General features: G+C 47.5%; 10 protein-coding genes across 10 annotated transcripts; 6 read left to right on the top strand and 4 right to left on the bottom strand.

Moving 5' to 3' along the window:
- Positions 1 to 1,053: 1,053 nt before the first annotated feature.
- Positions 1,054 to 2,382, top strand: FSST1_000916 (uncharacterized protein; the record flags this gene model as incomplete). The annotated part of the gene is made up of 1 exon (XM_083235784.1): positions 1,054 to 2,382. The coding sequence occupies one exon, from the start codon at positions 1,054 to 1,056 to the stop codon at positions 2,380 to 2,382; it is 1,329 nt and encodes a 442-aa protein (XP_083091098.1).
- Positions 2,383 to 3,140: 758 nt separating this feature from the next.
- On the top strand, positions 3,141 to 5,934 carry FSST1_000915 (uncharacterized protein; the record flags this gene model as incomplete). The annotated part of the gene is made up of 4 exons (XM_083235774.1): positions 3,141 to 3,293; positions 3,383 to 3,547; positions 3,602 to 5,721; positions 5,772 to 5,934. The coding sequence occupies 4 exons, from the start codon at positions 3,141 to 3,143 to the stop codon at positions 5,932 to 5,934; spliced, it is 2,601 nt and encodes an 866-aa protein (XP_083091097.1).
- A 579-nt stretch (positions 5,935 to 6,513) lies between these two features.
- Positions 6,514 to 7,477, top strand: FSST1_000914 (uncharacterized protein; the record flags this gene model as incomplete). Its single annotated transcript, XM_083235763.1, has 2 exons — positions 6,514 to 7,347; positions 7,394 to 7,477. 2 exons carry the CDS (start codon positions 6,514 to 6,516, stop codon positions 7,475 to 7,477), a joined length of 918 nt encoding a protein of 305 aa, XP_083091096.1.
- A 944-nt stretch (positions 7,478 to 8,421) lies between these two features.
- FSST1_000913 (major facilitator superfamily domain-containing protein) lies at positions 8,422 to 10,318 on the top strand (the record flags this gene model as incomplete). The annotated part of the gene is made up of 2 exons (XM_083235752.1): positions 8,422 to 9,241; positions 9,294 to 10,318. The coding sequence occupies 2 exons, from the start codon at positions 8,422 to 8,424 to the stop codon at positions 10,316 to 10,318; spliced, it is 1,845 nt and encodes a 614-aa protein (XP_083091095.1).
- Positions 10,319 to 11,038: 720 nt separating this feature from the next.
- FSST1_000912 (2-hydroxyacid dehydrogenase) lies at positions 11,039 to 12,085 on the bottom strand (the record flags this gene model as incomplete). Its single annotated transcript, XM_083235741.1, has 1 exon — positions 11,039 to 12,085. The coding sequence occupies one exon, from the start codon at positions 12,083 to 12,085 to the stop codon at positions 11,039 to 11,041; it is 1,047 nt and encodes a 348-aa protein (XP_083091094.1).
- Positions 12,086 to 14,203: 2,118 nt separating this feature from the next.
- On the bottom strand, positions 14,204 to 16,518 carry FSST1_000911 (uncharacterized protein; the record flags this gene model as incomplete). The annotated part of the gene is made up of 3 exons (XM_083235730.1): positions 14,204 to 15,667; positions 15,720 to 16,447; positions 16,494 to 16,518. 3 exons carry the CDS (start codon positions 16,516 to 16,518, stop codon positions 14,204 to 14,206), a joined length of 2,217 nt encoding a protein of 738 aa, XP_083091093.1.
- Positions 16,519 to 17,599: 1,081 nt separating this feature from the next.
- Positions 17,600 to 18,507, top strand: FSST1_000910 (uncharacterized protein; the record flags this gene model as incomplete). The annotated part of the gene is made up of 3 exons (XM_083235719.1): positions 17,600 to 17,858; positions 17,915 to 17,943; positions 17,998 to 18,507. 3 exons carry the CDS (start codon positions 17,600 to 17,602, stop codon positions 18,505 to 18,507), a joined length of 798 nt encoding a protein of 265 aa, XP_083091092.1.
- Positions 18,508 to 18,879: 372 nt separating this feature from the next.
- On the bottom strand, positions 18,880 to 20,439 carry FSST1_000909 (uncharacterized protein; the record flags this gene model as incomplete). Its single annotated transcript, XM_083235708.1, has 3 exons — positions 18,880 to 19,854; positions 19,904 to 20,105; positions 20,156 to 20,439. The coding sequence occupies 3 exons, from the start codon at positions 20,437 to 20,439 to the stop codon at positions 18,880 to 18,882; spliced, it is 1,461 nt and encodes a 486-aa protein (XP_083091091.1).
- A 1,307-nt stretch (positions 20,440 to 21,746) lies between these two features.
- FSST1_000908 (HotDog domain-containing protein) lies at positions 21,747 to 22,394 on the top strand (the record flags this gene model as incomplete). The annotated part of the gene is made up of 1 exon (XM_083235697.1): positions 21,747 to 22,394. The coding sequence occupies one exon, from the start codon at positions 21,747 to 21,749 to the stop codon at positions 22,392 to 22,394; it is 648 nt and encodes a 215-aa protein (XP_083091090.1).
- Positions 22,395 to 22,652: 258 nt separating this feature from the next.
- Positions 22,653 to 24,514, bottom strand: FSST1_000907 (uncharacterized protein; the record flags this gene model as incomplete). The annotated part of the gene is made up of 2 exons (XM_083235686.1): positions 22,653 to 23,559; positions 23,610 to 24,514. 2 exons carry the CDS (start codon positions 24,512 to 24,514, stop codon positions 22,653 to 22,655), a joined length of 1,812 nt encoding a protein of 603 aa, XP_083091089.1.
- Between the last annotated feature and the right edge of the window lie 660 nt (positions 24,515 to 25,174).

Below are 25,174 nucleotides of genomic sequence, written 5' to 3'. Positions count from 1 at the left end.
AATACCGCAACCATAAAACTGAACATCACGTTCGAAGTGGCACCCTATAGTTAGTAGAATCGTATGTGTGCCGATAAGGGCCGACACGGCAAAACAGATATCCCAACGGACTTGCAAGGCTGCAAGGATCAAGGAAGCATTAGGAAACTAGACCCAGAAGCACAAACCGGCCAAGCTGGCTGACACCCCAGCCGCAAATCTATCCAGATTTGTTCATACTAGAAGTATGCCTTTCTGACTTCAACAAGCCAGTCTGTTGGGACCGTAACTTAATCAACAAAGTTTTAGAGAAAGAAAAAGTAGTTTTCTATTCCTATTAAGGAGAAAGGGAACTAAAAGCTTCTCATCTATGATCTATAGACTGCGGTAATATTGGAGTTTATTTCAAAGATTCATAGGGGGTTAAGGTTATTAGCAGGACTTTTCAAACTCACTTGTAGATAATACGCGGGTTAGAAGGCTTCTAGAAGCCTAGAAGAAAATCTTAAACGAAACATTCAAAGTGTATTTAAAAAGTGCTACAAGGTTGCATTATCAACCAAAACCTTATTATATCAAATGTTCAAGTTTAATTTAAACCACATAGTTAATCCTTATTTTGCCATAAGTTTGACATCATACTGCTTACAATTCTGACTCTTATCAAGAAATATGCCCTGGGAAGTCACATTTATCCAATCGCACTCGCATATACTCTTTCGGATTTCAAGCATATATCATGTAGGATCTCGAGGCACGACCTATCTCATCTTCATCGCTTTTATGCACATCTAGGTGGCCTCAAACACATCCACAACTAAATTTTAACTTAGAATAGGGTTTGTATTCCGATTTGAGTTTTGAAAGTCTCACAGAGTTCAGAATACTCGCTCAAGAAGCACCACTTTCAAAGTTTCTAGATATCGGGTTATTATATAAAGACATTCCAATCTACACAATGTTACCAAACTATCACTCCAACAAGACTCTTCCACAACATCAATCAATCTTCTCATCTCGAAATAGCTGACAGCATCAACTCTGCACATCTACTTCTAAATACAAAGAGAAAAGATGTCTTGTCCCCGATACAATTCCTTTGAGACTGCTCCGAATCCTAGCCCAACATGGGTCAATTGCGCTTCCCCATGGACCGAAACGGAGGAACCGGACAACATCAGAGGCCTCGAGTCCTATGGCGTCTCTTTCAAGCGTAAGATCACCTCAGACCTGATCTTGGCTGATCTCGACGAGGAAAGCCTTCAAGATGCCTTCGCCATTGTGCTATTTCCTTCAAACAACCGAGATCCCCGTTTTGCAAAGACATTTGTACCAACTCTTATGGACAAGTGGGAACGGTACAAAATAGGCGATTGGTTGGTCGACACGAGTCAAGAGGGCCATGGTTTCTTCACAAAAACAGGGGAGTTGTACTATTGCCTGCGAAGATATATCCACGACTATATGTTGAAGGCAACGTCGTATTACCTCCCGCGAGCATACTGCGGGCTCCCAAAGCTTTCACATAACGGTAGATTCTTCGAAGGCGAATACCTTCAAAGCGGTTTTGATTTGGGCTCTTTCGGCGTGGTAGGTCGAAGACGTCTCTTCTGGGCGTTCTTGCGATACGAGCTTATGAGCAAAATTCGTTTCTACAAGGCAACAGTGGACAGCAGCTATACGCATCCGTCCCGGTTGAATCAACGAGAGGGTCGGCCGTTTCTCTCATGGGAAGATGAGGCCATCCGGTGTGTTCAAACATATGTTTCAAGTTTATACGCGGCCCATTATGCCCAATGGAACGGTATCCGACTACCAGCTGACTGCACAGCTGCTAGCTCTTCACATCTATTATATCCGCCAGGACTCGGGCCTACCCACCATTCGTTCCAAAGGATGGGCTGGGTGATGTTCCAGGCCAAGAAGTGGTCCTTGCCCGTGCGGGTAATGGGCAGGCTTGAGGAGTATGGCTTTGAAATTGTGGAAGAACTTACATACGACGCAATGAAAACGAGAGAGGACCGAGAGGGGCCAGAACGGCTCCGTAATCTCCTACGCAAGCTCAAAGATCTGGATCACGGTGAGCTGGACGATGTACACAAGGCACGTGTGACCACGATATGGGAAGACTTCAAAAATGGTAGACATGTTCCTGATCTTTGTGCCCGAACTATATGGAAACACAATCATCCCACCACCGAAGCCTGGGAATATTACAGGCAACGTGCTTGGGTCTTTTTCGATGATACACGACTTCATCCTCAGCACAGTGCTTTGGTTGGCCTACCTGAGATACCGACAAGCACTGATCAGTTGGATTCAGAGTCTGGTCGTGTCATTGGTGAGTCGACACGCATACCGAGATCATTGTATGATAATGTCGACTCCTGGTACAATATGTGAACTGACGAAAGATATATATGTAGTTCATAAATATCTACGATTAATGGGTTCTTAGTCTGTGGTGACAATAACAATGGCTATTGCGGGTCCGTATTATCTAAGAACGATTGGAACCAGGCTGATACCTTTTTGTTTAAGGGTTTGGGATCGATGACGAGTCCTACGTTCTTTGCCGGACTTAATTGCTATTTTCTCCTTACTATTTTAAGTAATACTGCTAAAGACACTGGTATTATCTGTCAAGATTTATATAGAGTGTTTCACCAACTAAGTATATAGGGCAAATACATCATTATGAATACTCAGGTACCCGGAGTAGTTTGGCTTCTTTTTTTATGACATTATTGGTTGGTTCTGTGCCTGTTAAGATTTGGTGGTTGTACATGGATTCTTTAAGACCAATATTAACTTTGTCCCTCATTCTACAACGGTTCAAGGAAGAAACATTGTTCTCGCACAAAAAAAGCGCTATTAGAGCTGCTTAGCAACAGGTAGCTTACTTCCTCCTCCTTTAACACAAGTACCTAGGTAGGTACCTACCTCTAAGATAAAGAATTGCCGGCTTTATGTTCTCTCCAGGGTAAGACGATTTGCATGAATGTTGACTCAGCAAAGCCAAGCTCATGTGGGTCTCCTTCCTCACCGTCTCCGTACGTCATCGGTTATTATGTGTCAGGCGCCACAATCCAACGTGAATTGAGCTCAGCCTTGCATCTCAGCGCATCAACCGCCAAGTTTCCCATCTACAAGCCATCATCATGTCTCTCGAGATGATCATGATAGAGGGGGACGAGAAAGATAAAGGAAAATGCTCAGGAGATGCCGCAGTCAAACCTGATCTAGGGAAGAGTTTCGAGGTCCAGTTGGTATTGTCTTTGGCCATTGGTATTTCGGCCTTCTTCCTCTTCTGCGTATGTCTTCCTATACTCGAAGGAGCATACATTGTCGTATACTTTGTATAGCTTAACAGCAGCAACATACAATACTAACTCTTCCCCAGTTTCTACGTCCACGATGGCCTGCCCTTTATGCTGCGCGAAAACGTCGCCTCGATCACCGACTCGGTCTACCTAATCTTTCTGATACCACATTCGGATGGATACCTACACTCTACAGGATCACCGAAGAGCAAGTGCTGGCTTCCGCTGGACTTGATGCCTTTGTGGTACGACCCAATGAATCGTTCAGACTGCGCCAGATCAATGCTGACCATTCACAGTTTCTTAGCTTCTTCAAGATGGCCATTCGACTCTTTGTTATTATGGCGTTCTTGGCGACCCTTGTACTCTGGCCGATAAATCATATATATGAAGGTTTCAGGGTTCCCGTGGGAGGTAGAAGTGATACTCAAGCGGTCGGCTTTGATGCGTTTTATGACAACCCGAGCTATATCGATGTACTCAAAGGCAAGGGCGACGGTAAAGATAAGAGCTGGATAAAGACCTGGATGTGGGCTTATGTTTTCTTCACCTACTTCTTTGTCGGGCTGACGATCTACTACCTTAACCTCGAAACCCATCGCATTATCAAGTTTCGCCAGGACTATCTCGGTTCCCAATCCACCGTTACGGATAGGACATTTCGCCTTACCGGAATACCAGAAGATCTTCGATCTGAAGAAGCAATCAAGAACCTTATTGAGAAATTGGAGATAGGCACTGTCGACAAAGTTATGATTTGCCGGGATTGGAAAAAGCTTGATGATCTTGTGGATGCGAGGGACACTGCACTAAGATGTCTCGAGGGTGCCTGGGCCACCTTTCTCAAACACCAGCGGCAAAAGACAAAAGACAACGGGTCTCAGAGAAGACGTGGCAATGGAGTATCCCAGAACGGTCCTCAAGACGATGGAGACGGTGAGGCAGCTGGGGAGAATGGGCGACTCCTGGATTCTGAGCAACAGCCCTGGGATTCAGGAGATGAAGGGAGACCCAAAGTTAACATACGCTATGGTACTCTTGGCCTGCGATCACGCAATGTGGATGCCATCGATTACTACGAGGAACGACTTCGAAGGTTAGATGCTAAGGTCACCGAGGCTCGCAAGCAGTCGTACACACCCACAGACATGGCGATTGTTACCATGGATTCTGTTGCATCGTGTCAAATGGCCATCCAAGCACGCATCGACCCTAGGCCGGGACGCCTTTTGACAAAGCTAACGCCGGCACCTTCGGATCTTGTCTGGAGGAATACGTACGCTCCTCGTGGTATCCGCCGTCTTAGGTCTTGGACTGTCACAGTTCTTATCACGGTCGTCACTCTTGTCTTTATTACCCCTACCGCTTTCTTGGCTGGTTTGTTGACCCCGTGTGCAATCAATGAGGCAGCGCCTGCAGTAGGTAAATGGCTGAGAGAACACACCATTATCTACTCTTTGGCCTCAACCGGTTTACCAGCACTGGTCGTCTCACTTCTTAACGTTGCTGTTCCCTATTTGTACGATTTTCTCTCTAACCAGCAAGGAATGATCTCTCAAGGAGACGTGGAGCTCTCGGTCATTTCTAAAAACTACTTCTTTACCTTCTTCAATACCTTTTTCGTCTTTGCGATCTCAACGTCTGGACTCGCATGGTGGAGCGAGTTGCAGAAGTTTGCTAAGGACACAAGCCAGATTCCAAAAGTTATAGCCGGGGATGTGGAAAACCTTGCACTTTTCTATACTTGCTTCATCATGCTGCAGGGCATCGGCCTCATGCCCTTCCGAATCCTCGAGGCAGGAAGCGTATTCCTCCACCCTTTCCTCAAATGGCTTTCCAAAACACCTCGCGATGCTCTTGAGCTCAAGAAACCCCCGGTTTTCCAGTATGGCTTCTTCCTCCCCACTTCACTGCTCGTATTCAACCTGTGCATCATCTACAGTGTTCTGAATCTCGGCTTTGTCATTCTCATTGTCGGGTTGATTTACTTTGTCCTGGGCTATTTCGCTTTCAAGTACATGGTACTTTACGCGATGGACCAACCTCAACATGCTACCGGGGGCGCGTGGAGAATAATATGCTACCGCGTCATCGTTGGATTACTTGTTTTTGAGCTCGTTATGGTGGGCCGAATTGCTATAGGGGAGGCATTCATTCAATCTGCCTGCATCCTACCTCTGATTCCGCTTTCCGTTTGGTATAGTTATTATATCAAGCGCCGGTATGAACCTTTGACCAAGTACATTGCCCTTCGCGCGATCAGGGCAGACGAGGACTCAGATGATGCAGCTGCAATGGACGATGCATTCGAAGATGAAGATATAGTTCGACCTTCGCAGACGCTTCTTCGCCGAGGAAGTACACTAGACGAGTATAAGGAGAGGGGAATGCAGTTTGTTAACCCTAGCCTTGTTGCTCCGTAAGTAGCCCTTGAAAAGCCATCTTTGCCAGTAGCTAACGTCGCCACAGACTTCCACAGCCATGGATTTACGATGAGCCACCTCCCCCAATCGTTACAGAGGAGACGCAGTCGACGCAAGAGAGCCAGCAACCTATCCTGCAGGGTGTTGATAGCACGCTTGGCATAGGGGATGAGAATGTTTGGCGAGACAACGGTGGAAATAATGTTTAATGAGGGTATTTGACGTGCGCACGTGCATGACTACGGCGCTTTCTTTGGCTTCGGAAGTTTGAATTAGTATAGTTATGTCTTTTTTTGTTTAAAACAGTACACGCTAGTCAAGTAGTAAATGCCATGCTCAGATAGATCAGTTGTACACAGGCGATCAACTTTGAAATCGAGCTGATTCTGCGTAACTCCTAGTAATGTTCAAAGAGTAGCAGTTGATAGGTCCTTCCGCTTTTGGCATATTCTCATTTCAACTCTGTGTCAGCAGCGAAGTAGGTCTTGCCTTGATTGATATGCTCCGTTGTTCTGGCAGCGCGTTACTAAGGTACCCTCCGCAGTAGTCCCTCTTCCTTCTCTTCCAACATCTCAGCAATATTATAATCTCAACTTCTTCGCCACGAGTACTTTATACCATCGTTTTGTACCTAGGTACCCATTTAGTCTATCAATTTAATGGTAATGGACCCGACGAGTGGATACATCAAAGTGACTGATCTGCTTCGACAACGCTTATTGACAAAAACACACGGCATTCAAGACCAACAAGGATAGAAACATGCTGGCCTTTCCACCAGCCATATCATGGATCACTACCGAGCCGTTCCACTGAGCGATGGTTGCCACTTCTTGTACACAGATCCCTGTACAGGGACCCTTTCCTTGGGTGTCGATGCACCAGCTGGATCCCCGGATCGCTTAATTTGCGAGGCCCGATTTCATCCCCCGTTTGATTCCTCGGCACCTCTGCTGTACACAGCCGAGTTCGACAAACGGCATGACCTCTGTGTTATGGCAACGTTTTCGGCTGGCTGTGGAGACGATTGCACAGGCTCCATGGAGGAGGGTGCTGGTGTGATACCTTTAACCTTTGATCCACCCAAAAGTTTGGACATGAACATGCAGATGATCGTCCTTTATACAGTGCCCCTCAATATATTTGCCGTCATATCAGAAGGCAGATGCCGTCAATGGTGTGTGGCAGCAAACTGGGATGAGAGAGGAGACGACCTACTGATGGGTGAAGCGGGCACGCGGACCAAAGGAAGCAGCAGCAACATTCATTTTGTAGATGATGCCTCAGCAGAAAAGACGGTGCATCGTCCGTTCGAAATTCGAGGACAACCTGTTGCCCGGTGTCACAACCTAGTGGAGCTTGCCTTGGATTTAGGACTTGACACGGTCCTTTGGGCGTTCAGCGCACAAGGGTGGGCGCGGGCGTGGATTTTACATGACGGGCGTGAAGAAACCTCTAGCCGTGTGATTGTTCAACCAGATGGAAGTTTACGACATGTCGATTCTAACGGCGACTGCAGCATGACCGACGACGATCAGGTTGTTTCAACGCCAAAAGTGACGATTGAGCCTGTCACGAATCTAGAGTCGATCCTGTCGATGAAGACAGATACGATTGTTCCAGTACCACAAGCCGGAAGATACTATGGCCCTGCTACGAGAATATTAGAAAGTGACAACAGTGGAGGAGGCATGGTCAGTGTACTATGTAGCGCTGAATGGAATCACGAGGGTCGACGTGGAACTTGGTTAAGCTGAGTTGGCGATAACATGTTGACAGGGGGAGACAGACAGATTCGGTGATACTCGGGAAGGACAGAAATTGCATTATCAGTCAGCAGTTGATAGATAACATCAATAACAACATGATTCTTTTTTGAAGTAATTACCAGTGTTATTACCGTCGAGCGAACAGGGATCAGGGTAGCATTAATGACGTTGGCGAGAAGCTTGAGTCTTTAGCTCGTCTTGTTAGTTTGAGGTTCAGCCCAGGGCACAGGATCCGATGACGGGCGATGACTAGAGAAGTGATTTGATCCACATCGGGTCCGAGGTGGAGAACCGATAACGCCCGTAAAGCTCTTGAAAGTGACGGAGAGAGACCGAGGACTGAAGTTGAGACAAGTATGAGAGTGCTTGCTAAGTAAAATTGAAGAAAAAAACAGTTGAAAGAAAGAAGAGGAAAGGAAGGTTCGTGGCTGATGAGGCTCTGGAAGTGACAAGGATGAAGAAAACATTGCCTGATGAAATAAGACCATACATAACCTGCAATACAACACCGAAGTATCCCCATTCAATTTATTCGTATCAAACCCCTGCCCATGTTTATGCCTGTGCCTGTGCCTGTAAGAGTCTTTGTTCAGGTCCTCGGAATGAGCCGCACGGTAATCCGTTAAAATGTGTCTTGAAGGTCCGGGTGGCGGTATCCACTTTCCACGGTGTAGACCCGGTATTCGGGTGCGGCGTTATCAAGTGGAGTCCTGTACCTCATCGTTTTTTACTACTCTTTAGAAACAAGAGAGTAGGTATATAGAGGTGGGCTTGGTCCCCTCGTCTTTGAACATGAAATCTTTCTGTCTATCTGTATTCAAACAAAGCTTGAGTGAGACATTGACTTGATTCTCATCCTGCACTTTCATATTTCTTTATACACTTAATCAATACCCCAGAGTTGGATACTCTGCTCATATACACAAAATGGATCAACCAAACTCAAGTAGATCCTCGACAACCCTCGATAATGAAACACGTCCAGACGAAGCAACGTTTGCTCCTTTAAACACTCACCAAAGCACAATGTCTCGTGTCCGCCGCTCCCTTTCTCACAGCCACTCCCACTCAAGGGACGGCTCCCAAAAGGAACACCGAGATCCAGAACTCGATATCGATCTCCCCTACCGTACCCTCAGCGCAAACGCCAACCTCGATGAGTACCGCGTTGAAGTCCTCGGCGGTGCTATCCCCGGTCCTGTTCAGCCTGAAGAGATCGCTCGAAAGTCCACAAACCACGAGCCCGGAACGGAACGCCGCTACAAGCTCGTCACCTTCACGCCGGGAGACCCTGAGAACCCCAAGAACTGGAGCAAGGCGTACAAGTGGTGGTGCACCATGTGTGTTGCGCTGACTTGTTTTGTCGTCGCCTTTTGCTCGTCCGTCATCACTGCTGATATCGCTGGTGTGACAAGGGATCTTAATGTTAGCAATGAGCTTGCTCTTGCGAGTATTAGCCTGTTTGTTGTGGGTTTCGGTGTTGGACCCATGGCTTTTGCGCCTTTATCTGAGATTTACGGACGAAGGATTATCTACGGTTCTACTCTCTTCATTGCTGTCGTCTTCATCATCCCTTGCGCTGTGGCCAACAACATTGAGACTCTTCTCGTCTGCCGTGCCATTGACGGCATTGCTTTCTCTGCGCCCATGACTCTTGTTGGTGGCACACTTGCCGATCTTTGGAAGAACGAAGAACGTGGTGTTCCCATGGCTGCGTTCTCTGCCGCTCCCTTTATCGGCCCTGCTAGTAAGTCAACTATTATCAACCCTCTATAGCACATATACTAACAGATGCCTAGTTGGTCCTCTCGTTGGTGGTTTCCTCTCCGATGCCGCTGGTTGGCGATGGCTCTACTGGATTCAGCTCATCCTTGCCTTCGTCGTCTGGGTCCTCATCACCTTTACCGTCCCCGAGACCTACGCCCCAACTATCCTGGCCCGTCGTGCTCGCAAGCTCCGAGCCGAAACTGGAGAGACCGACCATGTAACTGAGCAAGAGCTCGATCTGCGCCCCATTTCTGAACGCCTTCGAATCTTCCTCATCCGACCTTTTCAGCTCCTCTTTGGCGAACTCATCGTTTGTCTCATTTCTCTCTACATGAGTGTCCTCTACGGTCTCTTGTACATGTTTTTTGTCGCCTACCCCATTATCTACCAAAAGGGCAAGGGATACTCTGCTGGAAAGACTGGTCTCATGTTCATTCCCATTGCAGTCGGTGTTCTTATGTCTGCTTTCTGTGCTCCCTTCGTCAACAAGCACTACATCACACTTGTGAAGAAGCACAATGGCAATCCTCCCGCCGAGGTCCGTCTGATTCCCATGATGATTTCATGCTGGTGCATCCCAATCGGTCTCTTTATCTTTGCCTGGACTTCGTATGCAGATCTCTCCTGGGCCGGTCCAGCCATGGGTGGTTTCCCCGTCGGTTTCGGCTTCATCTTCCTCTACAACTCTGCCAACAACTACCTCGTCGATTCTTACCAGCACCAAGCCGCTTCTGCTCTCGCCGCAAAGACTTGTATCCGAAGTTTCTGGGGTGCTGCCGTCGTTCTCTTCACTGAGCAGATGTACGAGCGCCTCGGCGATCAGTGGGCCTCGACTCTTCTGGCCTTCCTCGGCCTTGCGTGCTGTGCTATTCCTTTCATGTTCTGGAAATATGGTGCCAAGATTCGAGAGCGCAGCAAGTACGCTTACGCTGGCGAGGACGAGAGCGTTGATGATATTGAAAAGGTCAAGGGACACAATGCCTCGGGCGGTCAGGTTCGCAATGATTCTGATGATGAAGACTTGCGCCGTGCTCGAAGCTACGTGAGTAATCCTTAAGCTACTCAATCAATGAGATATGGCTTCCTGTTATCTTGCCCTAGATGGACTTGTTCACTCCGAATATAGACTTGGACTTAGATTGAGCTGGTGAAGAGATTGGATAGCAATAATACGTGGACAGGACTTGTATATGGAATTGGATATGCACGGAAAAGTTGGAATGTACTTGAATATTTAGCATAATACCTTTTGAACTTAGGACTGTTTTAATGAACAAACTCAACTATCAGTATCCCTATAGTATGCTCTTTGATGAAAGCGTGCAGTACCAATCCCAACGAAACAATGATGGCCTTGTCTAGCCACAGACCATTGAATCAGCTATTTTCCTCTAACCGTAGAACCAATACTGAATTGTACGAAAACCACGTAATAAAACTTCGATGCACCCAGAAGCACCAGGATCCATAGAAACGGGAATTCCAGGGGATAATGAGAGGCTCATGCAACCTTGACTTCCGTCGGTGTACTTCGGTGATGAGATGGGTCGCATCAAAATCTTTAAGATCCACCTTGAGTGTAGCACATGGCAAAGGACCGTCTCTCTTGATCTCCCCCACTAGAGCTCTTTCACCATACCAGGACTGGAATGACGATAAAAGAGAGAGCAAGTGCAGATAAGAACATAGGCAATTAGCGGTTCGAGTGATCTCCAATCCTCCCTTTCCGATGCGAGCACGACAAACGATAGCAACTGGGAAAGAAATAAGGCCACGTTTAGATAGCGCGGACGGGCAGTGAGTCACGACGTCGCAGCTTAGGATCCTTGGTCAGAGAGTTCTTGCTCGTCTTGCTCTCTATCCACTCCTCAAGATTGCTGAGAGTACACTCGGCAATCTCAGTAAGGGCCTCCTCAGTGAAGAAGGCCTGGTGGCCACACACTACCACGTTGGGGAAGGTCATGAGACGCATAAGCTTATCGTCTTGGATGATGGTGGACGAATGATCGTTATAAAAGAGCTCTCCTTCTGCCTCATACACATCAAGGGCAAGACCACCAATATGGTTCGTCTTGAGTGCATGAATAACAGCTTCGGTGTCGAGCAGACCGCCTCGTGAGGTGTTGACCAACATAGCGCCCTCCTTCATCAGAGAGATGGTGTCACGATTGATGATGTGTCGTGTCTTTTCCATGAGTGGGCAATGCAGACTGACGATATCGCACTGGGGCAAAAGGTCCTCGAGACCCTTGTACTCGCCATATTCCTCAAAGGCCGGTGAAGGGAAAGGATCGTAGGCAAGCAATCTGCAACCGAAACCCTTCATGATGCGTGCAGTAGCGAGACCGATCTTGCCGACACCCACGATACCGACAGTCTTGCCACAGAGGGTCTTTCCGAGAAGGCCATCGAGGGCAAAATTGCCCTCACGGACACGGTTGTAGGCGCGGTGGGTCTTGCGGTTGAGAGTCTGGATGAGAGCAACAGCGAATTCAGCGACAGCCTCGGGCGAGTAAGAAGGAACGTTTGCGACCATTATTCGGAGTCGTTGTGCGGCGTCGAGATCAACGTTGTTGAAGCCTGCACATCGAAGCAAAATGGCCTTGACGCCAAATTCGGCCAGGGCTGAGATGACATTATCGTTAACAATATCGTTGACGAAAACACAAATAGCATCGGCTCCCTCGACGAGAGAGACAGTATCCTCATTAAGGGCGAACTCGTGGAAGACAAGCTCGATGCCTGAAGCAGCATGCTTGGCGTTGAGAACAGCCGTCAAGTACTTCTTGTCATAGGGCTTGGTGCTGAATACGGCGAGCTTCATATTGAGACGACTGGCTTTGGGTGGTGGGAGGGTGAGGTTTGGAATGAAAAGGAACGGAAGAAATATGAAGAATCAGGTTTAGAAGATTGGATCGAATGAATGTAGGTAAGAGAGAGTAGATATTCTTATATGATGTGTAGGTCTTTCCTTAATTGCGCGGGGTCTTGAGGCTGGGATGTAAGCTTGGAAGGTGCAGGAGAGTTGCTGGGCGTTCTCCACACCGGGAAGGTTCGTCTTGAGTATAAATATACCTTAAATTTACCTCAACACAACCAGACGGGCCATATAACCGGCACTTATTTGGTGCTTGATAGAAATAATAAAGCACATTTAGTTAGTATGTAGCTTAAGAGAACACCAATATTTTAGTCTGGTCCTTTTCAGTTCCTATTCTTTTGCGACCCGCCTGACAACTCAGCTTGCCTAGGTAACCTCAACCATTTACCTACCAACAGAGACAAAAAGGAGATGAAGCCACTTCTCAGGCAAGCACAGTCGCCTAGCATACGATAAAATAGGATGCCATATACCGCCAATGCTCTGTATTTTGATTCCAATCATAGTGGTGTCGCCAGCATGTGCCTCGGAAGATCAGCCCATTTTGATCTTCTTAGCCCCAATGCCAAGCATGTTTATGCGTCTTTTTGAGGTGAGAGGAGGAACTTGCAGGCAATCTGACTATTTAGTTGGGATTTCACATGGGAGTAGACACAATACTCGATTGTTCGAAACTTTTTGTATTCGCGGATGTTTCTTAGGGAACGCATTCCTAGGAGTTGATCCATAGGTATGCAGCATAACTAAATACCTAAGCAGCATGAAACGGAAATATCTCAGGCAACATTAAAATCTTTATACATCCAATGATTGACTAAGGTTCCTGACTCATCCTGTCTCCTAGTTAAATCTTAAAAGGTTACCCAAAATTATGCAAAGCAACACCCCAGAATCGTTCCGTGTCCATGTCCGGGGGTCCGGGGTTTATGAGCCCCACACAGGCCCGTCCATCGGCCGATATGCAAGGGACAAGGGACAAGGGACAAGGGATGTAGAGGCCCCAGTTAGTCACTTCTTGGTGGTGGCCTGATCTTAGAATCGTCAGTTTTTCCATCTCGATGACGACCGAAATGTTCTGGTAGGCTGGCGGATCCGGTTTGTTTATCCATGTTCAAATACCTATACGAGGATACTTGTACGTTTAGCTCGTATTGGAGTGCCCTCGATATTATATGCTGGCTTTTTTTTTATAAAGATTTCTTCTTTCTCTATATGCTAAATATATATTCTCTTCCTATATGCAATAGCTGAGATACAAAAAAACAAGTTAGTAAAATGTATCTACTTTATACTACCTATGCTGAAAGGTTATAGAATACTATGCCTATCAATTCTCGATAATAAACTTTGGTGACTTTACAGTCTTGCTTCTCTTGGATTTATAAGCGCTTGACAAGTGTATTGCCTCTCATGTCTTCCTTTAATAGTGCTGGAATGAATGTACTTTAATGTAGGAGGCAGAGAATAAAGCATACCTAAAGAGCTGCCTATACTATGCCAGGTTTTAGGTAACAAGCCACGACGATACCCTTAAAGACACTCTTGGTGCTGTAACAGTGGCCTACAAGTGGCAGGCTATTATCTTGAGAATTGCCTTCTAATAGGTAACTTAACATCTTTGATTTATAACTTTTGCTTTACATGGTGCGTTTACCTTAGATTAATATTTACCTAGTTATATAAAGAAATTACTTAAATCATTTATTCATTTATTCATTCGACATCCATAATGCTACTAACACAAATAGTAGGAGAGCCGCCTGCTGCATGCTCGGAGCCGCAGCTAGGAGTGGCTGCAGATGATCTTACCATGCTAGAGCCGTCCAACCCAACAGAAACCCAAAGGAATGGTCCCTCCGCCTTCCCCGGATGCACCTCTCACTATCTGAGGAGATCTAATTCGGATCTCATCTTACATCACTTTCTCTAGCTGTGGAGAAAGCCACATAGGCATCGGCCCGGACCATATCCCTGTCCTAACCTGCCGTGGAGATGCATCGTAATAGCCCAATCTTAGTCATTTATCGGTACTTGCCTTACCCTCTACAGAAGACAAGGCATCTACCGAGTATAAGTCCCAGTAATCGTATAGTCCTTCTTCGGCCCCTTGACCGTATACTCAATCTGCCATTCCTTCAGATTCACAGCCTGGAACGCAAAATTATACTTGACATCGTAATAATCATCAATGCACAGATGACCCGCCTTCGCCGCCCATCCCTTCTCCGTTGCTTCAGTGAACTCGATCTCGTGAAAGAGATAATCTGCACGTTTGAGCTCATCGGGCTTGGCAAACCAGACGCTCAGCACGTCCTTGAGCTCGTTGTAGCGCCATACATAGCGGCGTGTAGCTTTGAAGCCGAAGCCCTGACTTGTCTTGAACTCGCCTTCTTCGATGTAGAGGTACTCTATCCCTAGCTCTTCACCGTCTGTGGAGTCTTCGCTAGAATTGCCAGCGCATCGTAAACCGTCGGCCGTTTTCTCACGGAGGAGAAATTGTGCCGTACCACTGAAGTGACCACTTGGATGTGAAGGTAGTTTGCTGACAAGATCGCGCTCCAATTTCCACGTACCGAGGAGGCTTCGGAATACAGCATGAGCCACAAATCGCGAGGTCGTGAGGCCGTCGGTCACATCCTTTCGTGTCTGCTCCATAGACTTTGTCGCTGCGTCCTTCGAGTCTTGATCATCGCTTGTGTTTGTGTATCGTGCTGGCGTGAGCATATCCAGAGGAAGGTTATTGTGTGGAAGGTTAGGAACCGGTGGCGTGAGAGGCTCGCGAATCTGAAGTTCGAGTGCTTCCGCAATTTCGTTCATCAGGTAAGGATAGTCTCCCATTGGGAATTGTGATACGCAGGGGTCATCTCGGAGGTCGAGAGTTCGCTGGATAGAAACATCATCGCGAAGCTTGCCCTTGAAAACCTCGGAATAACGCCCCGGTGAAACATTATCAGACCACATAGCCGCTACAAATCGAGCTTGCATTTGCATAACACCCCAGTATGGCGATCGATAGAAACCGACGAAGCCCAAGTCGGGAACTTGGGGGTGGTGAGTTCCATGGAAAGCCAAAGCAACAGGCTGATCGATGTGCTTCGGCGAGAATTGAAGTGCCTGCAGTACGTCGCTGGGGAGATAGCCTATACAGGGTGAAGCATCGAATCCAGTCGCCGCCACCACAGCTACAACATCTTCAACCTTTGTGATATCGGACAATATTGCTGTAGAGCCTTCAAGATCTTCCACCTTCCCGTTTGACAACGTGATCAATCCAGATCGGGCAAAATCAGTGTACCATTCGCTGACAGCTAGATAGGGTTGCTTGTCATCGTTTGTGCCATCAGTTTTGAGCAAAGCAGAAAACTCGGATTGGTCAGTTCCAAGAACGCCCTTGTAAATTCCGTGAACAGTCTTGGCTGTTTCTTCAGGGATGTGCCCCTGTGTGTTAATCAGAGGTTTGGGTCGGTTGTTGAGATTGTAAGATGAAAAGTCAAGCGGTAGAAAAGGTGCGGCCTTATTTGTCGGCTAAGTTGATGTCAGTTATTTGCAATGAATGAGAACGTATAGCTGTATCTACCTTGGGGCTGGTGTAGAGGGGAAACACCCAGATCGGACGCTGAATGACATGGTGAACACTGTATTTATCGACATCCGTAATCGCTGATGGATTAGGGGAATTGGCCTCAGATGAGAGGTGCGCAGCAATCGTTCCCGCAATCTCAACACCAGACATTTGTCCTCCCACAACAAGAATCTTGCCACCGCCTGGTCGGCCTTTGCTTAGCAGACTCTTGATATCCCTGTAATGGCTGCTATGAATGACCGGAATATTTGTCTCTTTTTTCAAACATTCGGGTATTATAGGTTTTCCAAAGAAACCGGAAGCGACCAAGAGGTAGTCAAAGTTCTGGGTCTCGGTCCCGGCTTCTGACTTGGCGTTGACAGCCCAACCATTAGCTGATCCTTGTGGGCGCTCTGCGCTCTCAACTCGAGTACCAAGTTTCAGTTCAAAGTTTTCGTTATTCGTCAAGAAGCGCTCGAGGTATCTGCGGAGATACCTTCCAACCATCCAACCCTGCGGGAGTTGAGGGTCGCTGTCTTCCCAGGCAAGTTCACTGAACTGCATTGTATGCCTGCTCTGATTCGACCACATAAATGGATGGACCTGACGTCCATCGTCTGTCTTTGACGTTGGCCAGAGACCTCCGATGTCTCTCTGGGCATCGAAAACAGTGACCTTGAACTCGCCAGGAGCAGTATTGTGCAATAGCGTTTTGGCCGCAACAAGTCCTGAAGGACCAGCGCCTAGCATAATCAGCAAATACTTCCAGAGAAATAACGTACGACTCACCAACTATACAGACCGTCTTGGCCATGTTTTTCACACGAAAAAGGTACCTGGAGGTGCTCATACAAGAGTTGGTCCAACCCCTGTTCAAAAGCTTGCTCCCACAATGAGACAAGACAGGGTTGAGCGATTTCTAGCAGGAGAGCTATGAAGGGTGAGCTTTACTGACAGCCGGGAAATGACATACAAGTCACAAACTTCTCGCCTTCATAAGAGTTTACTAGGTCCCAACAACTCAGCGTCGACAGTCAAAGGCGACCCTGATATTGATATACAACAAGCTGTGAGCAAAGACGTCCAATGAGTGTCAACCTCGTAAACGGTTTAGTCCATGATAACTCCGCAGCTCCCGACAGCTTGGCCGCTGACTAAGCCCTTGTGCTCAAATAGAGGCATCGACTTGTGAATCTATCTGTCTTCGGACAAAGGTCAATGTTCAATTAGTTGAGGATAACACCCTCTTACTCAGAGTCTTACTTCTGCATATGAGTCTTGATTGCAATAGAATAGGTGAGCGATGACAAGGTCGTACTCGAGTGGTGTAAGCAAGCTGCAGGTGTAACATCACAACCAAGTATCTAAGCGCAGATATTCTATTTCATATGAATAAAACAATTTACAACCGGCAGTTTAGACTATTAACTCCAGGATATACTAGCACTGCAATCATGATCTAATGACTATGTGTGATGTAAGCTTGCACCCCAATAACACTACCGACACTATTCGTTGTCTGACATCACAACCACCACAATAATTATCAAGGCACTATCTAGTTGCAGGACAAAATGATCTGCAATACTCACCTTGATGGCGAGCAAAAACACAAGAATATCGTCAACTCAAAGATCCATATTCAACGTTGTTGACCATTCGGCATTTGTAATTACCCCACTTTGTTGCGAATGTCGTCATACTTTACGAATTGCAACTTTGAGAGTCTAAGAGGTTTCTAGGTACAAAAAGAGGCAGCAGTAAATACCCAAATCAACCTATTTCAGTGAGGTTTTCCAAGATCAATTAATCTTAAGAAGTCATCTCATACCTATCATACCAAATTATCTTACCTTTCTCCAACATCCTCTACAATCCCAGTTCTTAAACACAACATGGCTTCTCATCACGTCCTTCTTCTCGGTGGTCATGGCAAGATCGCCCAGCTTCTCACTCCTCTCCTGCTGAAACGCTCATGGACTGTCACCAGTGTCATCCGTACTGCAGAACAGACCCCCGCCATTGAACAGCTTGGGGCCGGCCTCCCCGGTAAACTCAATGTTCTTGTGCGTAGCATTGAGGATATCGATTCCCGGGACAAGGCTCTTGGGGTCTTGAGCGAAGTCCAACCTGATTATATTGCTTGGAGTGCAGGTAAAGTCACAGCTAAAGCAAGGCCTTGCAATTGAATTGCTTCTGACACGGTATAGGCGCTGGAGGCAAAGGTGGCGCTGAAAAGGTAAGCATTCTCACATCTCCTCTTCAAATCAGCTCATTCACTAACCCACTCCAGACTTTCAAGGTGGACCGAGATGCCGCCGTTCACCTCATCGAAGCCGCAGCTTCTGTGCCCAGCATCACAAAGTTCCTTCTTATCTCATACCTTGGCTCACGTCGCGCTGGTGCCTCGTGGTGGCCCGCCGGCGAGTGGGATGACTTCCACGAGAAGGTTAACAACGGTGTTCTAGCAAACTACTACAAGGCCAAGATTGAGGCCGACGAAGTTCTTTACAAGGTCTCCAAAAAGAGCCCTTCCCTCGTTGGTATCAACCTTCGACCTGGGACCCTAAACGATAAGCCCGCCACAAAGGTCGAGCTTGGAAAAACCAAGCACGTCTCTTCCCCTGACGGCATTAGCCGAGAAGCTGTCGCTGAGGTTGCCTCACATCTTCTTGCTGCCGATGGTGTGAAGAACGGATGGTACGATTTACTTGATGGTGACGAGGATATTCCTGCTGCTGTTGATAGGGTCGTTAGAGAAGGCGTGGATGCTGCCCAGGGCGAAGCTATCTACAACGCTTAAGAATGCTCGGGGTCTAATCACAATAACGATCCTAGAGAGCAGTAAAATAAGTAGTTTACGAAGCATGGTCTAAGTAGAATAGACTGGCCTATAATTTCGTCTTTTATGTATCTAGCGGCCAGCTTCTCTAATACCTCAAGGCAACATTATATGATGAATTTAGCCGAAATAAGACACTCTGATTTGCGATACAGTATCGCATTTGCGATGTAATTTCCGCTTTTAGATACATAATGCTCAATTCTCTGCCTAGGTATTCATGGCGAATTGTAAAACATCGCAGACCATGATGCATGAATGAATTCTCCACACAAAAAAATGAAACATGCCCTTTCCGAGTTCATACCGAGAAATTTCATACATATGACTCTGTCAGTTTGTTACTGACTTCTCAGCATCCTCAGTGGAGCCGGCGCGAACTTGTCGAGTTCGCTCAAAGGTGTCGCGGTAGTCTCCCTTGACAGTTCCAAGTCGACTGTTGAGGCGGATCCCATCTGTCTCTTCGGACCGTTTGAACAACCCCGCTTTGGCTGTTCGGACTTCTTCACGGAACACCTTCCAGCTGGTGGTAAAGTAAATCAGGGTGTTCCAGAAACCTTGTAGTGGGAGGACACAACCACTGGCCACACTCAGACTGAAACTGATTCTGTCTCCATGAGTCAGGCTGTAGAGTCGGTTGATTGAGCTTGGAATCCATGTGATCAATACTGCGAAGCCAAAGATGAAGCTGGTACGTAGATATGCCATCTTTACCGGATCAAGTCGCTTTAGTTTCAAAGAGGCATTGGATTTGATCGCACGAAGTCTGGTGATCACAGTCGAGGATGGCTGCGGAGTACTGTCAGACGTGCAAACCGTCTCGAATCGTTGGCCTCTTCCTGAAGTAGTACGTGCTAGTTGCTCGAAGGAACCAGGCAAAACCCATGATTGAATACGTGGGGGGTTGGAACCTGTGTGGGCTGTGGCAGGTTGGGCAAGACCATGATGTATAGCCTGTCTTGGCTCCTCTCGTGTGATCTGAACTTCCGTGACAGCAGTGCCGTAGAATTCCTGACGGCCTGTGAGATTCTGAGGATAATAGTCAGTGTCGCCTCTCTCACTGGTAACAAGGGGGGAGGCTACCGCTTCGGATGAGCCTCTGTGCTCGCTGCTTGAGTAAGGGATGCTGTCACTCCTTTCAACCTTCATTCCATCTATCACCAGATCCCGGAGCATATTTCGAGCATGAAATACATGGTATCCGACCGCAATATAAATCATGATTGAGAGGAAAGAAAAGATCCAGATCGGGATGTAATAGGCATAGAGGCGGACGAGTCTCCAGTCGGTTCCAATCCAGCACCACAGCTCGTATATGTCAGTTTGCGAACAGACCTTTGGGATTTTAGTCACTCACAGTAGCATCCCCAAACATGAGGCCTCTTGGGGAGCTGCGGAAGGAGATCAGAACGATCGCCGGGATCAATGGGCCGCCAAAACAGATTATGCAGTAAAGCCAGGCATACTTGCGAAACATTCGTGGGTCGGCATTGCAGAAGAAGACAAGAAACACATTGATAGCCATGGCAAGAGACCACCACGGGTCAGACTGCATGAACCTATGAAACCTGCATCAGCAGTGAAACTTGATGGGGGCAGAGACTAATACCATTCGAAGATGAAAGCCTGTGCTTGGCACAAATTTGAGCTCTCGCCTGCTTGGAGACCATCATATCCGATCATAGATGCGACACTGGCACCTGCATTTGCAATCGAGGCGAACACGAGGAAGAGGTTAGGAGTGGTTCGAAGCTTCTTGAACAAGGCGAAGCTCAGTACTAGAAAAATAATGGCCACCATAGAGCAGCCCGCGCCGAACCGTTCGATGGTGATAAGGACATTGATCTGTTCGGGCGTGAGAGTCTGCCCTTGCGGATGTCCCATACTCTCCATTTTGATGACTGTCGAGTTCAAAGTCTCGGTGTTGAAGTTGGAGATGCAAATGTGCTGAGCAGCGAATGCGCACGCAGCGCGAGTAAACGCAAATTAGAACGTAGTAAGGATAGGAGGAGCGAAAGAGGGGAAAGAAAGCAGTGATTCTCTACCTCTAGGCAGGTATAGTGAATCTGTGTTATTGCCGTGGAAGGAACGCCTGCCGTTCGGTATGCGCGATAGAGTTGGCAGGTGCGAGCAGTGGCAGCTCGTATTTGTGGCTTGGTGCCTTCCTACAGTGCCTACTTATGTGTGATTCATTACAGATTTTTGAATGGCACTGGAGGACATGAACAACATTTCACGCTGAAGGCCTACATTGTTACTTGAACTATCGTTATTGGTTCCTATTGTTCGTGCTTCACCTCCCCTAGAGTATCAGAAAAATCGGCCGCTGTTAGCATAAGACGAAATCAGTAGGCCAGTTTATGCTACTTGAATTAGACTTCTAGGCTGTTTGTTTTGGTACTTTAAGGCTCAGAGGCCAATTTTTCAGGCACCCACCGGTTCACGATTGCCTAGGTATCCTGTCTCTTTTCTGTGCACGTAGTCTGCGTTTGATATCACTTTGGTGTTTGCCGAGGCGTGACAGACACTCAGTTGCAAAACAATACAATTGAACCGCCAACAGCTTGACTCGCTGAGCGTACTGTTTATCTAAGTGCTATATATTTGCAACACAGTAACATATCCCTACTCGGGTATGTTCACAGAGAGGAGTTATTAATGAAGGTGTACAGGCAACAACGGCAAGTGTCTTCAACCAATAATTAATTGAAGGTAAATACATCAGACAGGTCATACAAATAAGAACATGGTGCACATACATCCAATACCTACATAGTATCACAGACAACTAAAATAGCAAAGCTCTAATTATATATTAAAGATGAATTAAAGTATACGCTATCTATCCAATAGGAGTGCCCTATTTCACCTTTCCTCTCCTCAATCGGCCAAGCCTCCGCAGTCTCAAGTACCTCGGCTTCACAACATCCTTGGTCAAGGCAATGTCGATCAACTCAGGCGCAAGAACTCTCTTATCCCTCATATTCGCTATCTACTTATACATTACATTCCACGACTGATTGTATTATATGATGCGCTACCTCAAACTTCTAAGGCCTAGACCCCAAACCTCCACTGTATTGCCCAGCCTCTGGAACTCCTCTCAACCGGCCCCGTCCTCTCGGATCCGAAGCCGCTTCGGTCATCCCGTCAATACCAACCTCTCAGTCTCACGCATCAACACCTTCACATCAGCCACCATGGAGTTTCCCCCTTACAGCAACTCAGTCATCTGCCCAGCGCTTGACATCGCGCCAGGTAACGCACCACCTGATCTGTTTGCTTCAGAACTTTCCTTCTTTGCCTCGCATCCTTGGACTGCTTCTCTGCTGTCTGCGCCGGAGACAATCCCGTTCCTCCCGTCGTGTAGGAATCCTCAGTCACCTGCGCATGATCAACTGTTTGGAAACTCGCTTAACAATGCTCGTGGCTTGACACATTTTATCAGCTACTTCCGTGCGCCAAGTGTTGAGGTTGCCAAGAATCCAGCACATAACGTCACTGAGATTGTTGTGCTGGTATCAGTGGGTGAAGGCGTAAGCGGATACCCTGGTATTGTTCACGGTGGCATCGTTACAGCTCTCTTGGATGAATCCATGGGGACTATCTTCGATCTGAACGGCACGTTGGGCAAAGAGGCCAGAGCGTTCAAGACGTCCAGTGTAACAGGCGGAATAGACGTAAAGTTTCTGAAGCCTGTCCCAACAGACAGTGTTCTCTGTATCAGAGCTATTGCAGAAGAAATCGATGGTCGAAAGACTACAGTCAGGGGTGAAATGACGGATGAGCAAGGGCAATTGCTGGCGACTTGCTCAAGCAAGTGGGTAGCACTGAAGCCAAGCCTCTGATACGCAGCGGAGGATGGCCATGGAGTTATGTATATAGTTATCAAAGCGCAGAGCTCTGGAATTAGAGTAAATTTATATAGAACTAAAGACATAAAATCGAATTCAAAGCAAGCCAAGGTACCAAAGAATGCAAGACTATCAAAACAAAAGCGGTATGTGAAATCCATACAGGTATCTCTTTCGCCATGGAAAACAGACCAGTCCATCTATGAAAACCATCCAGTAACTTTTCTCGGCCGTTAGTCATATAGAACCCACTCATTTAGAGCTTTCGCCCTGCTCCTGCTTCAAGCCAGGAACCATCAATTTGACCGCATCTTTTACCTTGTGCGGGTCTTCCAAGGCTTCGTAAGCTGCCTCTCGCTTACTCTTGTGTCCCTGCTGCCAAGACGTCTCGCGATCATCCAGCTCACTCTCGGCGGAGCTAATACTGCTCTGGCTTCTGTTGAGAACCATGTTGACCAGTCGACCCTCGTTCTTCTTGACATTGCGCTGGTTCTCCTTCATGTCCTGAAGCTCTTGGTCTTCCCAGTGCATCGTCACAATGCCCATTCCTGGGAAGTTGTTCTCGAGGAAATCCTTCAAGTAAGGTAGTGTGGACTTGTCAGGTCGGTACGTCCCAGAGTCGTTGTCGATGACCAATTGGTAATACGAGGGGTCATGGGGAGGTTGCTCGTTAGGCGGACCACCAGGAATATCTTGCGATGGGTGCGTTCTTGTATGAGGGTTTGGCTCATCCGAAGCGATAGGGCGGTTGAGTCGTCTGATAAAGAATTCACCAGAACAGGCGATATACGTCTCCACGTCAGAATGCATGGTGTGCTTGCTCAGCATGTCGACACCAAATTCCTTTCCAGTCTCTGTGAATCTGAACATGCCGTCCAAAGTTAGAACATAAGTAAAGATACGACCGCCTTCATCGAAGTGGACCAGCTTTAGAAATTGTTCCGCAGCTTCTGGGGTGCATGCATCAAAGTCGCCATATTCGGTTGATGCGTTAAAATTATAGATACGGCGATGCTGGCCATGCAGCGCTTTATTCAGAATCGTGCCGCGCAGGCCCGCCGAGGAATAGATCGATGCAATGATAGGCCTGAACTCGACAAAGCGGTGGTACAATTTGGATGGCACCGGACCTTGAAGCTGCATTTCATTCGCTTGGAAACTAGCACGATGTAAGTATATTCTCTTATCAAGACTGGGTGAATAACATACTCATATTTCTGTGTCTTACTCTTCTTGTTTCCATTCTGGGCGGCCTGTTCATTTTGATCCGTTCGGGCGTCGTCGTCGGAATTAGCGTTGACCTTGACGCCAGCGATTCGACCGATCAGGGGACTAAAGTGTTTGACCCATGTTGTAGGTCCGACGGTATGCATTTGCGCATAAGGCGGAGCTGAGGGTCCAAGAAGTTCCATGCTCACGCGGAGAAGAGGAGTCATGTGCATATTGTGGTTGACAACACTAGTGACAGCCTTCGTCAAATAAGCCCGCTTGCTCATCACTCGCTTCTTGGCCTCATAGATGCGGCCTGGAGGGGGGATTCCTTTCCAGTCCTGCGATATGCTTGGCACTTTGATCGTAACATTGCCCAGTCTATCGTCATGGTCGGGGAAGTCTTCGTCATACAGTCGGCACTTGAGAGTGAAGCCTGTGGGTGGCACGTTGGCAACTACCCATTCATCGTCCCATTGTGGCTCAGTGGATTTTCTGATAGTTCTTGTCCGGTGGGTAAGATCAGGGTCCTCCTTATGGCGCTTTGGCTGAGTGCCTTTCAGAGTCGCATGGAGGAAGGGGTCAGAAGAAATAGTGACAAAGTCGGCGGGAGCAAGATTCGAAGCGCCGTGGAAGATGAATCGGATCGTGTAGCCCTGAGGCGCATCGGGAAGAGGAGTTGGGTCGAAACCTCCAGGAGGTCCTTTTGTAATTTGGTGTACGCGATCTTTGAGTCCGGTCCCAATCTTGTTAGGGTGTTTTATCGCGTGGTGTCCGTGAGGAGCATCGTTTCCGTTTGTGCTATGTTGCTTTTCTGGTGATACTCCGTTGCCGTTTCTTGTTGCTGTCGGGTCATTCTGGCCGTTGACTTGGCCGTTACCGTTGGAGCTGATTGGAGCGCTCATCTTCTGGACCCTTGTTCCTGAGGAATACGACAATGGAGTTGGGCTTGCGATCGATCGGTTTGCGCCAGCGGGGATTGTGCTTATACAGCAAATGATAGGAAAGAAGATAGCTCTCACATTCGAGGAGACCAAGTGGTTTTCTTGTACCCTTGACGGGAGAAAAGAAAGGGAAGGAGGGTTACTTTTGACAGCCGGAAAAAAGAAAGAGGCTTGCTCGTAAGGGTTCTTAAAGCACGCGTGGTGTGCATATGGGCAAGTTAAAGTGGTGTGTAAGTAAGCGCCGTCGCAACCGAAGCTCTATCTAAATGATCGGAATCGACTTAGACGGACCTGAAGAGGTAGGTAGGTTACTAAATTTTATCCTACTGCAGCTAGTTCTTTTGGCAGCCGGTGGGTTATATTTCAACACCATGGCTACTAATCTCGCGACGATGCACACCAAGTCAGACTTGGTCTACCCACAATCACCAAGAGAAGAATCTCTTGGCAATAAAAAGCGTCGCAAGCTCTTTGAGTCAAGTTATTAAAACATTGATATTCCTTCTGATTTCTGACGTCACTCCCGCGCTTCCCACAGGGAAGTACTGAGAGGCTTCTACGGATATGGCGGCATTTGCTACGCCAAGGGCTGGGCTTTAGCGGCTATGAGTGCCGTTCGGC

This window comes from Fusarium sambucinum, chromosome IV (assembly GCF_050947815.1).
Source record: "Fusarium sambucinum isolate potato_lamoka chromosome IV, whole genome shotgun sequence".
In the NCBI taxonomy this organism is placed as follows: domain Eukaryota; kingdom Fungi; phylum Ascomycota; class Sordariomycetes; order Hypocreales; family Nectriaceae; genus Fusarium; species Fusarium sambucinum.
Note: the sequence above shows the minus strand (reverse complement) of the source record. Positions and strands in the feature narration are given on the sequence as shown.